A 16,362-nucleotide genomic window follows, 5' to 3' on the forward strand; every position below is an offset into this window, starting at 1 on the left:
GCTATTGCAGACAAAGATCCTGTTTCCTTACTATGGAAAAAGTCTTGCTAATTGAGGAGAAACAGGAGTATATAACCCAATAGAAAATAGTCAAAAGATATACTCAGGCAATTAATAGGACAGATGGTCAGTGTTCAAGTAAAACTGTTCAACATCCACATCCGAAAAGATAACGTGTTTTTCACATCAGATTTGCAAAACGGATAATTCATATTGTTGGCAAGAGTGTGGAGAATCAGGAACTCTCTTATTGGCAGTAATGTAAGTACGGACAAAATTTTAGAAGCATGTATGCTGTTGGCTTCTATTCAGTTTCTAGGAGTCTGCTCTGCCAATATAGTTTCAGAAATGTATGAGGAGGTATATATACAAGGATGCTCACTATAATAGTTCAACGGCCAAAAGTTAGCAATAAACCTACGTGATATCAGTAATCTATTTCTCACTTCCACTGTATAATCATAAGGGATTTGATTTAGGTCATACATGAATGGTCTAGTGGTTTCCCCTACTTTCTTCAATTTAAAGTCTGAATTTGGCAATAAGGAATTCATGATCTGAGCCACAGTCAGCTTCTGGTCTTGTTTTTGTTGACTGTATAGAGCTTTGCCATCTTTGGCTGCAAAGAATATAATCAGTCTGATTTCGGTGTTGACCATCTGGTGATGTCCATGTGTAGAGTCTTCTCTTGTGTTGTTGGAAGAGGGTGTTTTCTATGACCAGTGCGTTCTCTTGGCAAAACTCTATTAGTCTTTGCCTTGCCTCATTCCGTATTCCAGGGCCAAATTTGCCTGTTACTCCAGGTGTTTCTTGACTTCCTACTTTTGCATTCCAGTCCCCTATAATGAAAAGGACATCTTTTTTGGGTGTTAGTTCTAAAAGGTCTTGTAGGTCTTCATAGAACCGTTCAACTTCAGCTTCTTCAGCGTTACTGGTTGGGGCATAGACTTGGATTACTGTGATATTGAATGGTTTTCCTTGGAAACGAACAGAGATCATTCTGTTGTTTTTGAGATTGCATCCAAGTACTGCATTTCGGACTCTTTTGTTGACCATGATGGCTACTCCATTTCTTCTGTGTGGATCACAATAAACTGTGGGAAATTCTGAAAGAGATGGGAATACCAGACCACCTGACCTGCCTCTTGAGAAATCTGTATGCAGGTCAGGAAGCAACAGTTAGAACTGGACATGGAACAACAGACTGGTTCCAAATAGGAAAAGGAGTACGTCAAGGCTGTATATTGTCACCCTGCTTATTTAACTTATATGCAGAGTACATCATGAGAAATGCTGGACTGGAAGAAGCACAAGCGGAATCAAGATTGCCAGGAGAAATATCAATAACCTCAGATATGCAGATGATACGACCCTTATGGCAGAAAGTGAAGAGGAACTCAAAAGCCTCTTGATGAAAGTGAAAGTGGAGAGTGAAAAAGTTGGCTTAAAGCTCAACATTCAGAAAATGAAGATCATGGCATCCGGTCCCACCACTTCATGGGAAATAGATGGGGAAACAGTGTAAACAGTGTCAGACTTTATTTTTTTGGGCTCCAAAATCACTGCAGATGGTGACTGTAGCCATGAAATTAAAAGACGCTTACTCCTTGGAAGGAAAGTTATGACCAACCTAGATAGCATATTGAAAAGCAGAGACATTACTTTGCCAACAAAGGTCCGTCTAGTCAGGGCTATGGTTTTTCCTGTGGTCATGTATGGATGTGACAGTTGGACTGTGAAGAAGGCTGAGCGCCGAAGAATTGATGCTTTTGAACTGTGGTGTTGGAGAAGACTCTTGAGAGTCCCTTGGACTGCAAGGAGATCCAACCAGTGCATTCTGAAGGAGATCAGCCCTGGGTGTTCTTTGGAAGGAATGATGCTAAAGCTGAAACTCCAACACTTTGGCCACCTCATGCGAAGAGCTGACTCATTGGAAAAGACTCTGATGCTGGGAGGGATCGGGGGCAGGAGGAGAAGGGGACAACAGAGGATGAGATGGCTGGATGGCATCACTGACTCGATGGACGTGAGTCTGAGTGAACTCCGGGAGTTGGTGATGGACAGGGAGGCCTGGTGTGCTGCAATTCATGGGGTCGCGAAGAGTCGGACACGACTGAGCGACTGAACTGAACTGATATCAGTAAAATACTGGTTAATTACATGCAGTACATCTACACATGGGCTTCCCTGGTGACTCAATAGAAAGAATCTGCCTGCCAAGCAGGAGACTCTAATTTGATCCCTGGGTTGGGAAGATTTCCCTGGAGAAATATATGGCAACCCACTCCAGTGTTCTTGCCTGAGAAATCCCATGGACAGAGAAGCGTGATAGGCTATGGTCCATGGGGTCACAGAAGACAGCGACTGAAACACAACAACATCCACACATTTATGTTCCCCTATCTGTAGGCAGCTCTTCCTGGGTAGGAGACAGGTCATGCTTTTGCCTAGTGTTAGACAAACAGATTTTAATAATGCTTTTAATTAATTTCTCTGTCATTTGTTAGCTTTCCTATTCTGTTGTTTATTTTCATGTTAGGGTGGTTCTGAGAGTAATTGAACTCTCTTTAAGCTCCTTAGGTTTTGCCTTACTATGCTGGCTCTCATATTTGCTGGTCTTTAAAGACATTCCCTGGAAAACTTGCTTGCCTTCCACCCACCAGCAGCTTTGGCCCACACCATGAAAAGAATAGTAAACTCTTGTTAACAGTCCTCAGAATACAGCAACTTTCAGCTACCTTTTCTTTTTCAGAAATTCCCCTTTTATAAAAAAAAAAACAAACTTTATTTTCAACCTTTTTCTTAAAATTAATAGTAGAAAAGGAGATAGATAATTAGATATTTAGATAAATAGATAATTAGATAGATAATTCAATTGTGCTTCCGAGTTCACAGGACAGATAAAAGTCAAAGTCTTTACCTGCCCAGATGCCTGCCCAGAGACAGCCAGTGGCATCAGTTTCTTTGGTCCTTCCAGAAATACCCTGTTTATAGAGAGGCGAAAATATGTGTATTTTTTTCTTGTTCACACCAGCCTTTCTTGGCAATTCCTTCTCCATGAACTCAGGCGTTTGCCAGGCTCTCCCCCTCAGGACTATCTGAGGGTCTTTGATCTGTTCTTTTGTTCAGCAGAGGTTCTGTGGTCAGTGTGGTGAGTGAGACAGAGGGACATACTGAGGAGAAGTAGGTGGCCGTCCTCCCCTCCTTCCTTCATGAAGTACCCCGGAGGTGTTAGGGTCGGGGAGGCTGGGCATAAATCGAGGTTTGTGACCCCCCCCTTGTCAGTCTGAGGGAGGCACTGGACTCTGGTGTCTGGGTTTCGTTCTGTCGCTCCAGCTGCGTTTTCCTGTGTCTCTGTTGTGACCCCCATCTCATTCTCGCACTGAAATGCTTGTTTGTTGATGTTTCTGTCTTTCCATTTTTCAGTTAGGCAGTTGTCATTTCCTTCCAAGGATACTATGCCTATGCTGATAATTCTCCAGAATAGCCCAGATTTCTTCCTGAGCTTCAAACCAAAATACCAGCTACTGAGCTTTGTTCTCACTGTCCTCACTTAATTGCCCTTCACGGGGTGTGTCCTAAAGCAGACTCAGCCTGCCACCCTTCCTCACTGCAGCTTGAGTCTTCTCTGTCTCACAGTGGCACCCAAATTCACAAACATGGGTGTCTGCTTCAACTCTGCCTCCTCTCCCTTACCCACTCAGTGTTTCCTTACAATCTTGAGTTTACAGTACAGCTCTTTCCTAGTAAAGAAGAGGTTGTTGATTGTATACCTGTTCATTATTTTTAACAGATAAGTTGTCATCCAGTCAGTTGCCCAGCTGACAGGCTCTCAGCCTTTGGCCTGTCTCATGCCTGTATATCCGGAGAAGCCAGTCGGGTCACCTTTGCCATGATGACTTATGTCGCAGTTTGATGGCTATGACAATACCTCACCCCATGCCCTCTCTGATATGCTTATTTTTTTTATTTTATTTCTTTATTTTTGGCAGTGCTGGGTCTTTGTTGCTGCATGGGCTTTCTGTCTAGCTGCCAAGCACGGGCTGCTCATTGTAGTGGCTTCTCTTGTTGCAGAGCACAGGCCCTAGGCACACGGGCTTCAGGAGTTGCAGCTCCTGGGCTATAGAGCACAGCTCAGTAGTTGTGACACACAGGTTTGGTTGCTCTCTGGCATATGTGATCTTCCTGGATGAGGGATTGAACCTGTGTCTCCTGCGTTGGCAGGCAAATTCCTCACCACTGAATCCCCAGTAAAGACCCTGCTCATTTTATTTTTAGGTCAATTGATAAAATTGTTTTTTCCCAAGGATAATTTCTGTATGTCCTTGGTCCTGGCTTTGGGGACATTTGTTTTTTCTGTGGTACTGTAGGCTTAGTGTCTCTTCAGTATTCTCATCACCAGGATCCAGGTCTTTGCCTTCAGAAATGTTTGTTCTCCTCCTATCTGCCAGTTTCTAAAGGACATAAAAACGGGAAGATGTGTAGAGCAGGGGTCCCCAAACTCAGAGATCTCGTGCCTGATGATCTGAGGTGGAGCTGAGGTAGTAATAGAAACAAAGTGCATGATGAATGTACTGTGTTCGAATCGTCCTGAAACCACCCCCCCACCATCCGTGGAGAGCTCGTCTTCCACAGAACTGGGCCTGGGGCCAAAAAGGCTGGGGGCTGCTAGTGTAGAAGATGGAGATTAATAAAGAGAGGAGAATTTTTTCACTTTACACATTTCTGTGTTATTTCAGTTTATTTTTTACAACTAGCATCTGGATAAGGTTGAAAGGGAATGTAGAGAAGTAAGATAGTAGAAATCGGTGAGCTTCATATTTAAATGTCCTTTTATATAGCAAAACTTAAAAAAATATGTATTGTACTATCCTAGTGAGGCCTTTCCTTAATGTGCATTTTTTTTTTTTTTTGATAGGTGAGTAGTGGATTTATTTAGAAAGATGCACAGTCCATAGACAGAATGTGATCCACCTCAACAGGTGAGAGCAGCCCGGAAATATGGGCTGGTTAGATTTTATAGGTTGGGTAATTTCATAGGCTAATGAGTAGGAGGATTATTCCAGCTGTTTTAGAGAAGTTGTGAAGCTTGGAATTGGGCCATTGCCCACTTACTGCCCTTTTATGGTTGGCCTTAGAACTGTCATGGAACCTGTGGGTGAGTTATTTAACATGCTAATGTGTTACAATAAGTGTATAATGAGATACAAGGTCTCAGTTCAGTTCAGTTGCTCAGTCGTGTCCGACTCTTTGCGACCCCATGAATCGCAGCACACCAGGCCTCCCTGACCATCACCAACTCCCGGAGTTCACCCAAACTCATGTCCATCGAGTCGGTGATGCCATCCAGCCATCTCATCCACTCGTCCCCTTCTCCTCCTGCCCCCAATCCCTCCCAGCATCAGGGTCTTTTCCAATGAGTCAACTCTTCACACGAGGTGGCCAAAGTACTGGAGTTTCAAATGTGCATGTTTTCAGCAAATTATTGCTACCCAAATTTATCTTCAGCCATCAGGTTCACAGTTGATGGAATGAGACCTCTGGCATGTGAATCACAGACGTAAACTGTCGACGTTAAACAAAATTCTGTGCCAGTACCCCCTGTTGCTCTGGAGTTTTCTGTCTTGCCAACTTGAAATGTATCCATTGCTTTACTTGTACATTTCAAAGGTGGCTGTTTGGAATCATGAGATGAGTTAGGACTTTGGAGTCAGACAACTCAGACTCTGAGCTCTGGCATGGGTTAGCTGGGCAAACTTGGGCTGGTTTCTTAACTTTCTCAGTCCTCCTTTCCTGTGCACTGGAGATGATCATAGTCACCTGACAGAGCTGTGAACATTCAGTTAGGTAGGATCATAGCCGTGGAGCATCTGGTGCTGAACTTCAGACACAGGTGACACTTGACAGCTGCTGGCTTCATGCCTCCTCTCCCCACCCCCTGCGATTAAGTTGGTATAGAGTTGATTCTAGCTTCTGCCTGATATGTAATTCTGACCGAGGTAAATACATAAAGTTATTTGTATAACTTTGGACGCTGTCCAGCTGGGAGACCTTCAGCTACTCTGTTTGCCTATGGAAAGAAACTTGTACTATTCATCCCTCTGTCTGGTCCCACTCACCTGTCCTGTGTGTTTTCACAACATTTCCCTTGGTGTGGCCTCTGCTGTGTGTGACCCAGTTCAGTCGCTCAGTCGTGTCCGACTCTTTGCAACCCCATGGAAGGCAGCACACCAGGCTTCCCTGTCTATCACCAACACCCGGAGCTTGCTCAAATCCATGTCCATTGAGTTGCTGATGCCATCCAACCATCTCATCCTCTGTCGTCCCCTTCTCCTCATGCCGCCAATCCCTCCCAGCATCAGAGTCTTTTCCAATGAGTCAGTTCTTCACATCAGGTGTCTAAGTACTAGAGCTTCAGTTTCAGCATCAGTCCTTCCAGCGAACATTCAGGACTGATTTCCTTTAGGACTCACTAATTGGATCTCCTTGCAGTCCAAAGGACACTCGAGTCTTCTCCAACACCACAGTTCAAAAGCATCAATTCTTCGGCCCTCAGCTTTCTTTATAGCATGGCTAGAGGAAAAACTGTAGCTTTGACTAGACGGACCTTTGTTGCCAAAGTAATGTCTCTGCTTTTTAATATGCTGTCTAGGTTGGTCATGGCTTTTCTTCCAAGGAGCAAGCATCTTTTAATTTCATGGCTGCAGTTACCATCTGCAGTGATTTTTGGAGCCCACAAAGATAAAGTCTGTCACTGTTTGCTTTGTTTCCCCATCTGTTTGCCTTGAAGTGATAGGACCGGATGCCATGATCTTAGTTTTTTGAATGTTGAGTTTTAAGCCAACTTTTTCACTCTTCTCTCTCACCTTCATCAACAGGCTTTTTAGTTCCTCTTCACTTTCTGCCATAAGGGTCGTATCATATGCGTATCTGAGGTTATTGATATTTTTCCTGGCAATCTTGACTCCAGCTTGTGTTTCATCCAACCCAGCATCTCGCGTGATGTACTCTGCATGTAAGTTACGTAAGCAGGGCAACAACAATACAGCCTGACATACTCTTTTCCCAATTTGGAACCAGTCTGTTGTTCCATGTCCGGTTTTATCTGTTGCTTCTTGACCTGCACACAGATTTGGTTTTCAAACTTCATTGTGTTTCCTCTAGTGTATTACCTACTACTAGTCTCTAAAAATTACTCTAAAACTTAGCAACTTAGAACCTGTGGTAATTCAGTTTCTTTGAGTCATCTGTTTGAGGGTAACTTAGTTGGATGGTTCTGGCTCAGATGCTGTCAAGATACTTTGGGGAAGAGCCACAGTTGCAGGCGCCCACAGGTTTGACTGGGGCTGGTGCATCCGCTTCTAGGAGGCCCTTTCACCTGGCTCTTGTCTAGGGCCCACGGTTCCTCAGCAGCCGCAGGTGTGAGTCCTCAGTTCCTTGCCACCTGGGCCTGTCCACTGAAGTACTTACTGTCCTTACGACGTGCATGTCAGTGATCTGTGAGAGCAAGGAGGAGCCCCAGTGCCTTTACAGCTTAGTCTCTGATGTCCCCTCCCTATCGCTCTGCTTTCCTCGCTTCATGAGAAGCAAGTCTCTAAGTGCAGTCCACACTGAAAGGGAGGAATATTAAGTTCTACCTTTTGAGAGGAGGATTGACAAAGTATTTGTGAACCTGTTTTAAAAGCACCACACCAGGGGTGCTAGTTGAAATGTAAAATTCTCAAAGCTCATTTCAGATCTAGTGATAGGTAGAACCCAGGAACCTACAGTTTGCACAGATACCCTAATGTTCTGATGCTGGTGGTGTAAAGTCCACACTTGGAAACCCGTGCTCTGGCAGGTGGAGCACCTGGTCTTCTTGAAATAGTCTTCATTGGTTGCGCCTCCCTGTCTTGCTCACATCACCAGCCCATTTGGAACTGCATAAATCCAGTTACCTCCATGGTGCCCAGCACCGCAGGCAGAGGTGAGCTCTCTGTCCCTTGGGTCCCTGCAGGACTCTGTCTTTCTCTTGCTCTTTGGTTCTGATGTTGTGGTGATGTGCTGCTAGTAGGATGTAAGGTGTTTTTGTTGGGCCCCTTTTGCCAGCAGAACTGTGACAGCCCTGTCTTAGGCATTCTGCTACTCAGGATCTAAAAGCAGTGTGGTCATTAGAATGCTAAGGAGACTGGCTCAAACCACACTTCTTGGTACCCAGTACTTTCTTGCAGGCTTTTATCAGACAGATGAGTTCCTGTTGTGTGCCAGGCTGGGTTTCGAGGTTCCACTGATGACAGGAGGCAGACACACTCCCTGTAGATGAGGCGGCAAAAATGCACTGATAAACACAATGTATTATCACAACGTGAAGGACATTCTGGGAAAGAAGTGCTATGATGTAAAACGAAGGAAACCTACTTAAGTAAGGTTTTCAGAGAATCTGCCTGAGACTTGAAGGATGAAAAGGAGAAAAAATTTTAAGGAAAGAAAGAGTATGTTCTGGGAGAAATCAGAGTGCCTGGAGTTGAGGCTGAAAGTGTAAGCAGTCTGCCATGGCCATGCTCAGGGTTTCATTTTAAAACAGTGTCCTGAGCTGAGTTAGTATGACAGCCAACTTGTCACTCTTCTAATTTAACAGCCATAGAAATAACTGGGAGGTTCAAATTATAGGTACAAGTCCAGCTGTAATGAATTGGGAAAACAAGGTTCCTGTGTTTGCGTAACAGAAGGAAATGAAGAAGGAGCCCAAGCCTTTAGTGGATGGTCCAGTATCATAGGTGGTCGTGGTTTAGTCGCTTCAGTCATGTCCGATTCTTTGCGACCCTATGGACTGTATAGCCCGCCAGGCTCCTGTGTTCATGGGATTTCCCAGGCAAGCATACTGCAGTGGGTTGTCATTTTCTTATCCAGGGGAATCTTCCCAACCCAGGGATCGAACCTGCATCTCTTGTGTCTCCTGTGTGGCAGGCAGATTCCTCACCACCGCACCACCTGGAAGCCCGGTATTGTAGACAGAAAGGCCGTTCATCTGGATTCCATGTTTCTAAGCTCTGAGCTGTTTGTAGGTCAGATGCTGTGCCTCCCTGCCTTCCAGCTGCCTCCATGCCTGTTAGTTGCTGATTCGTTTCTAGATTAGACCTGGTGGACAAAGACAAGGGCGGGGAGAGTCCCACCTTCCCCATCCCAGAGGCAGCCGCTCCTCCTTCCCAGACCACTTTCTAGCCTTGCCTCCTACAGGCTGTGATACCCTGGGTGCTAGGAGACTAGTTCTAACCACATTCCCCACAGAAAGATAGGAGAACCTTGGAAGATCTTTCCTCTCTTTTTCTGGTTTCCACTGGTTTGCAGGAGGGTTGTCTAAGATGACCTCTCAAATTCTGTTATTTTATGAGATATCATATTAGCCCAGACCATGATGCTCTGAATTCACAGCATGTTTGTACAGCAACAGTTTAATATTCTGCTTTATTCTGTGTGATGGCTAGGCAGCTTGAAGTGGTTTTATTTAAAGCCTTATAGAATTACTTGGAATTATCAATCCATTACACTCATGATGCAGTTCATTGGGACTGTACAAGTTTTGATTTGCAGAATTAGAATTCCTCGATAGATACTGAATTGGACTAAGTCTAATAACAAACTATTCTGCTTAAATCTGATTTCTGTGTTCAAGATAGCAAAATATAATTCAAAATAGCAAAGTATCATCCTCTGGGAACTCTGCCTTTTCATACGATAAAACTGACGCATTAGTATTGGAGCATTGAAATGGACTCATTTAGTATTAGACAACAAAATTACGTCATAATTACTCTGGATTTCCATGTCTTAGATGTGGACTACTAAACATTATCAGTGAATCAGTTATCTAAGAGAACAATTTAATTGATATTGCCACTGTGGAATATAATGTTTAATAACCTGTGTTGGGGGGATTGTGTGTGTGTTTGTTTTTTAGCTCTTCAGAGAAGTGAGAATAATGAAGATTTTAAATCATCCAAACATAGGTACTTTCTGCTTTCTTAAATACTTTTGGGTCTAAATGCATTCTTGAAAGTTTTTCATAAAGCTAAACATATATTCCAGAAGTGACAGGAGATTTCTTCCCTTCTCCCATTCCAGGTACACTTTTAGAATATATGTGTGTGTGTGTGTGTGTGTGTGTGTGTGTGTGTGTGTGTGTGTGTAGTTGATCATTTCTGTTAACTTTTTGAAATTGCTAAAGATAGGTTAAAAGATTCAGTATTAAACATTCAAATGTAAAGCTTTAATTTAGTAGAAACATCTGTAATCAGATTGTAATTTTCTAAATTTTAATATATCAAAATGTCATAATTGCACCTAAATTTTAGATAGAGGGAATTACAGTAAGCTAAAGTTTTCAAAGGTGTTTTTTGCTCTAGCTGTATTCCTGAGGAAATAATGGTGCATTGAAACATATTTTAAAAAATAAAGGGAATTTCCTGTCAGTCCAGTGGTTAGGACTCCGTGCTTCCAGTGCAGGGGGCACAGGTTCGATCCCAGGCCAGAGAACTAAGATCCTACATGCTGCTCAGCACGGCCAAAAAAAACAGATACAGGGTACTTGCTATCTAATAGAATTTTTTGGTATGAATTGTTTTGCACTGTGCAGACCTGCTTTCTGTGTCCTCTGTGCTTTATGCAGTGAGGTGTGTCTAAAGGTTAGAGTGGGTCATGGTCCTGCCCTCATCGTAGTCGTAGGAACAACATGAAAGCTGACCCTGTGTACACACCTCAGTGAAAATTTTTGATTCCATGCATAATGCAGATCTTTTAAAATAATACAACTGCTTTCTTATATAGTAATAAGTCCTACAATCTAAAAATATTTGAGTGAAATAGCTCCTAAGAGAACCAGTTGTATCAGCTTAATATCAAAATCAGTTCTAGGAAGTGGGAGTGTGATAACTTTGGTGTTAGGGAAATCTTATCAAGACTTCTTGAAGCACAAGAATAGAAAAATAAAATGGAACCACAGAATGGAAAAAACTTACACCCTATTTCATCTAATCTGAGCCACCATCATGTAAAAGGCATTATTGTGTTCATGTGCTATTAAGAAAATGCTACCAAGCCGTTATCCCCTTATCAGTGATGTTAGTTAAGATGTGAAATGATCCGTATCATGGGCTGTGACAGGGCTGGGGAGAATAGCGAGGGGTGTGGCAGGATATATAGCAACGCAGAGAGGCCTCCATATTGCACTGCAGCTGTGTGAGGGCAGCCAACCAGCGCTAGACTTCAAACTCCAACTCCCTGCTGCAAATGCACTGCCAAGAGCCCGCTCACGGAAACCTGTTGTGTTTTTTCTTAAGTTGTACCCTGATTGAAGTTCTCTATACTTACCACTAAATGACATATCTTTGAAAATATAAATTTCTAAAAATTTAAGTTCCCATTGGATTAAAGTAGTTTTCCTAGAAGAGCCAATATTTGCATTGGAATTTTATTTTTTAATTTATTTTTGGCTTGCCAGGTCTGAGTTTCCCAACCAGGGATCAAACCCAGGCCCCCTGCAGTGAAAGCACAGAGTCCTGTCCACTGCACTGCCAGGGATTCCCCCTGCATTGGAATTACAGAATTTACTAATATGTTGATGGCTTACCAGCATATGTCTTACATTTATTTAAATAATTTTTCTTAACAACCTGAACATATGCCATCTTAGAAATGATATGATAGTTTTAACTCACCAGTTTGACAAACACATCAAATACTGTACAAGCTACTGATTTGATTTAATACTCTGTATTAAAGCATCAGAAAATAACCCACAATAGAAGAGACTAGCATTCTCGCTCGCCGCTCTCCTTTTTGCTGAATTTAATTGTAACATATGTATTAACAAAATAGATACAGGACATAGTGATTTGATAGTTTTGGAAATCAACTTCAGTTTTATTTAAAAATTATATATTTCTGATTGATTTGTTATGGTTTTATGAATTAGCAGTAATAGAAATTTTAGTTTTATCTGTAATAAGAGACTGCTATAGCAGTCACACTGACCCATTGAAAATAATTAAAAAGTTCTTTTCAGTATAACCTGTTCTATTTTTTGGTCTCTGGCTTTAGAATAGAAACAAAGGAATCTTAGGAATTCCCTGGTGGTCCAGTGGTTAGGACCCTGCACACTCGCTGACAGGGCCCAGGTTGGATCCCTGGATCCTTGGTCAGATCCCTGGTGAGGGAACTAAGATTCTGCATGCTGCATGGCTCGGACAAACAAAAATAAAATATACATCATTAAAAAAGAAAGGAATCTTTTTCTCTGAGAATTGTGATAAATTTCTTAAGCAACAAAAGTCTCAAGTGGAATTCTATGTATCCTTAAACCCACAATGACAGGTGAATGGACATGAACATACAGGAGTAGGCTAGATACAGACATACTACAGGGGCATGAAATGAGAGCCGAGAAACTGCTGATGCATCCTGAAGTTACAGTGTTTGAGAACCCAGAAATCATTTTTATGGAATTCCATGTTTTTATAAAGTCTTTTCTGCTTTTGTAATATAAAGTTTCCTAAAATCATTTTTTTTTAAGAGGGCCAGGTATTAACAGGGAAAAAGTTAACTTTTTGTAGTTAGTTTATATGTATATGGTATGTACATACAGACATTTGTTTCTTTTTCTCCTGTATCTTCTCTCCTCTCGTAGTGAAGTTATTCGAAGTCATTGAAACTGACAAAACACTCTACCTAATCATGGAGTATGCAAGTGGAGGTAAGGCATTTATAAATTGTTTTTCTTTCGTCCCTCCCTTTTAGAAGAATATGCAACTGCACTGCCCATGTAGATAAAGATAGAGTTTCATGTAACCTTCAGAATCATAATACACTAGGACGAGAATCAGAAGAGCCGATTCCTAGCAGTTCAGTGGTTTGCTGTTAAGCGTTTCATTGTTATCATCATTAATCGATAATATGCAAATAGTTGGATTTTTTTTATGGTATAACATAAAGTTTACCATTTTAACCATTTCAGGTGTACGGTGCTATGGCATTAAGTACGTTCACATTGTTAACCAATACCATCATCCATCTCCAGAACTTTTTCATTTTCCCAAAATGAAACTCTGTCCCTATTAAACAATAATTCCCCGTCCTCCCTCCTTGTAGCCCCTGGCAACCACCATTCTGCTGTCTGTATGACTTTGACTGCTCTAGGGACCTCATATGACTGGAATCGTACAGTATTTGTCTTTTTTGTGACTTCCTACGTCACAGTGTCCTTCAGGTTTATCCATGTTGTAGCATGTGTCAGAATTTCCTTCCCTATTAAAGCAGAGTAATATTCCATTGTTTATAGCACATTTTTTTTATTCCAGTGCTTGAATTTTCAAAAGCATCAATGCATTAGCCTGTTTGAAATAAATGTGTACTGCATGTTGGATGGATTTCTTTATCAGATTTTTACATCAGTTGTGCCCCTTGTTTCCCAAGGCCAGAAATGGTGGTCACAGTGTATAGGATTAGATTTCCTTAAAGATTAAAGACTAGTAATTACTTGCCTATAAGGATATATAAAGGTAGACATTTTTATGAAATGAATGTATATAGCTGTTCTCTTTCACAGAGATTCTTATTTTAAGGTTTTGGCTAGGCTATGCTTGTAGGTTGTGGACCACGCATGAACTTTCATTGTGAAAGGCAGAAGCTTTGTTGCTTGTATTTTCCCTGCCTCTAATACAGTGCCTGGCACATAGCAGGCTCTAAGCAAATAAGAATTGAGTTGAATTAATGAAATTTTAATCTACTAGCGACATGTTCTGTTTAACTCCACAGTATAGATTTAATTGTTTTGATTATAGTAGAGTTTTATTAAACAAACCCTTTGATCCAGAATGTAAAACCTGGAGACAGAAAGTTGAATCACAGCCTCATTGTGATGAGTTGACCACTAAATAAAAGATTGTAAATCTGTTGTGGGCAGAGCAAGCGCACCCCCTACACCACTTTTTCATACTCCTGATTCATTATTTGGAGAAGGAAATGGCAACCCACGCCAGTATTCTTGCCTAGAGAATCCTGTGGACAGAGGAGCCTGGTGGGCTGCTGTCCATAGGGTCGTACAGAGTCAGACACGACTGAAGTGACTTAGCAGCAGCAGCAGAAGCAGTTCATTATTAGTTGTGTGCTTCGTATTTTAAATGTGTGGTTTGAGATTTTAGTTGGGATTTTCACAGTTGAGGAGTAGTAGGAAGAGTTGAATTCAGTTCATGAATTGTAGAACCATGAATCTGTATGGAGTTCCCGTGCTTTCTACTCCTCTTACAGTTCGTAATCTTCTCCTTTATGGAGCCTCTACAGTGCACAAGTGCTTTTTTCTCTTACTTGATCTCCTCTGACTTTAACAATGGGTCCATGATGTGGCCAGGCAGTGAGTGAGGAGATGGAGGCGAGGAAATACCCCTGTGGTCATGTTACCAGGCCTGGAGCCCGAGCCTTCCAATACCACATAGCCTCTCCCGATTGGTCAGTCAGTCATGGCTTTCTGTTTCATCTATTTTAGGTCACAGGGTCATAGCAGTTGCTCTGTATTGGAGAAGTGTCCATCCCGAAAGGATCGGCTCTGGAAAGGACAAACATGGAGTCAGTCTAGCCAGTGCCCCTCATTGGCAGTGTGACCTTATAAGTTGCATGTCTCTGAACTACTCAGTGGACATGGCCGCACCGTCCTCCTTCGAGGCCTCAGTGCCATTGCTTAACATGATAACAGCACTGATCAGTGGTGGTTTATTGGCTTGGACCATTTGTTTTAATCAGCTCAACAAAGCACCTTCTGTCTCCAAGGCAGCTGTTTATTGTTGATATGTTTGCCAATTTGAACAACAAAAGTTTCATTAAATTGGCTACCTACTCCTCCCTAGCCTCATATTCTTCAGTTTTATAGAATCATAGAATTTTAGAATTGGAAAGAATCTCAGAAAGTCATCCAGGGCAACTGCCTAGTTTTTACAGATGAACATCTGAAAAGTTGGTCTGGTGCCCATGGTTTCATCACTGGTTATAGTGACAGGACCTGAACCAAGGGCTTTCTGAACTGTCTTGACATGGGTGGGGAGAACTACTGTTTGCTGTTTTTTCTACTAGTAAATAATATCATGCAGAGATTTTTAATTTAGTTGCTTACCCTGAGTGCTAATGCATTTTTAATGGAGCGGGGGGAGTCTGGGTTGTATGCCTGGTTTATAACAGTGATTGTGAGTATGACTTTATGGTTCCAAAATCTCTTAACAGGTTTATATCGCATTGGAATCCTAAAATATTTTAAAATTACATTGACATTATCTGTGTGACTGTACAACTACTGGGTTTAATCCATAATTTTTTTTTTAAGTCAAAACTGTTCCATGTGGTATGCACACATCTTTGTTTTTTCACTTTTTAACCACTTGTTTTGACATATTTTTTTATTCTGCAGATAGAATGGCATTCTTGGAGAAAATACTGACATTTAATTTTATAATTCACCATAGTTAAATGTATTGCGTAGTGTAAATTAACAGTATGTAATTCCTTTCAAAAGATCATTATGCAATCAGTAATAACTTGAAAATATTTATGCCCATTTATTATTTTAAAATTTATTCAGAGTTAGGGCCGAAAGTTCAAAAGTCAGATATACTAATGTACAGTTCAGAATAAGGTTTTCCTCAGAAATACTTAAGTTCTGAAACTAAGCTTTTTAAGTATCAAAATGTTTCATTTGATGGTTGACTACAGTATGCACTCCCTCACAGCAGTCGGCACAGTGCTTACGCGTGCACACGCGCACACACCCTGTTCCTTTCCCCTGAGTTTTCTCCACAGTACGTTTTATCATCTGATACACTGTATATTCATTTATTTGCTTATTATCTGTCTACCCCCTCCTGAAATGTAAACTCCGTGAGGAGAAAGACTTTGCTCTGTTCACTTCTGTATTTCCCCAGAGCCAAGAACAGTTCTCAGCAGTTAGTATACTCTCAGTAATTATTTGTTGCATGAATGAATTTAGGAAATGCTTTTCTGTCATAATCCTATAGTGAAAACACCTTCTTTGAACACAAATAACATTTCCATTTTAACTTTCAATTTTCATTGCCAAGTTTTTACTAAAGCATACTGGAAACAAAACCTTTAAAGTAAAAGTGTCACAATTGAAATATATGAGAATTTAATGTTAAGGCTTTTCTATAACTTAAAAGATTTTATCAATAAACTTCTCCTATAGTTAAGGCTGGGTTAGTTCAAATTCCACATATTTCTGTTTATCTTCATAACTGCATTTTAAAAATTAAAATTACAGCATTGCTAAAAGTGAAGCATTTTTAATTTATGGGAAAGTTAATGCTCAGAAATAGGCCTTCTGCTTAC

General features: G+C 41.4%; 1 protein-coding gene across 11 annotated transcripts in view; it reads left to right on the forward strand.

The window, feature by feature from the left end:
• MARK3 (microtubule affinity regulating kinase 3) overlaps positions 1-16,362 on the forward strand; it is a 117,317-nt gene that overhangs the window by 63,746 nt on the left and 37,209 nt on the right. For 10 of the 11 annotated variants that reach the window (XM_059879373.1, XM_059879375.1, XM_059879374.1 and 7 more), the window contains exons 4-5: positions 9,938-9,986; positions 12,662-12,727. In XM_059879373.1, the coding sequence (XP_059735356.1) occupies positions 9,938-9,986; positions 12,662-12,727 (115 nt within the window). The other variant, XM_059879378.1, reaches the window with a different exon arrangement.

This window comes from Bos taurus, chromosome 21 (genome assembly GCF_002263795.3).
Source record: "Bos taurus isolate L1 Dominette 01449 registration number 42190680 breed Hereford chromosome 21, ARS-UCD2.0, whole genome shotgun sequence".
NCBI classification, from domain to species: domain Eukaryota; kingdom Metazoa; phylum Chordata; class Mammalia; order Artiodactyla; family Bovidae; genus Bos; species Bos taurus.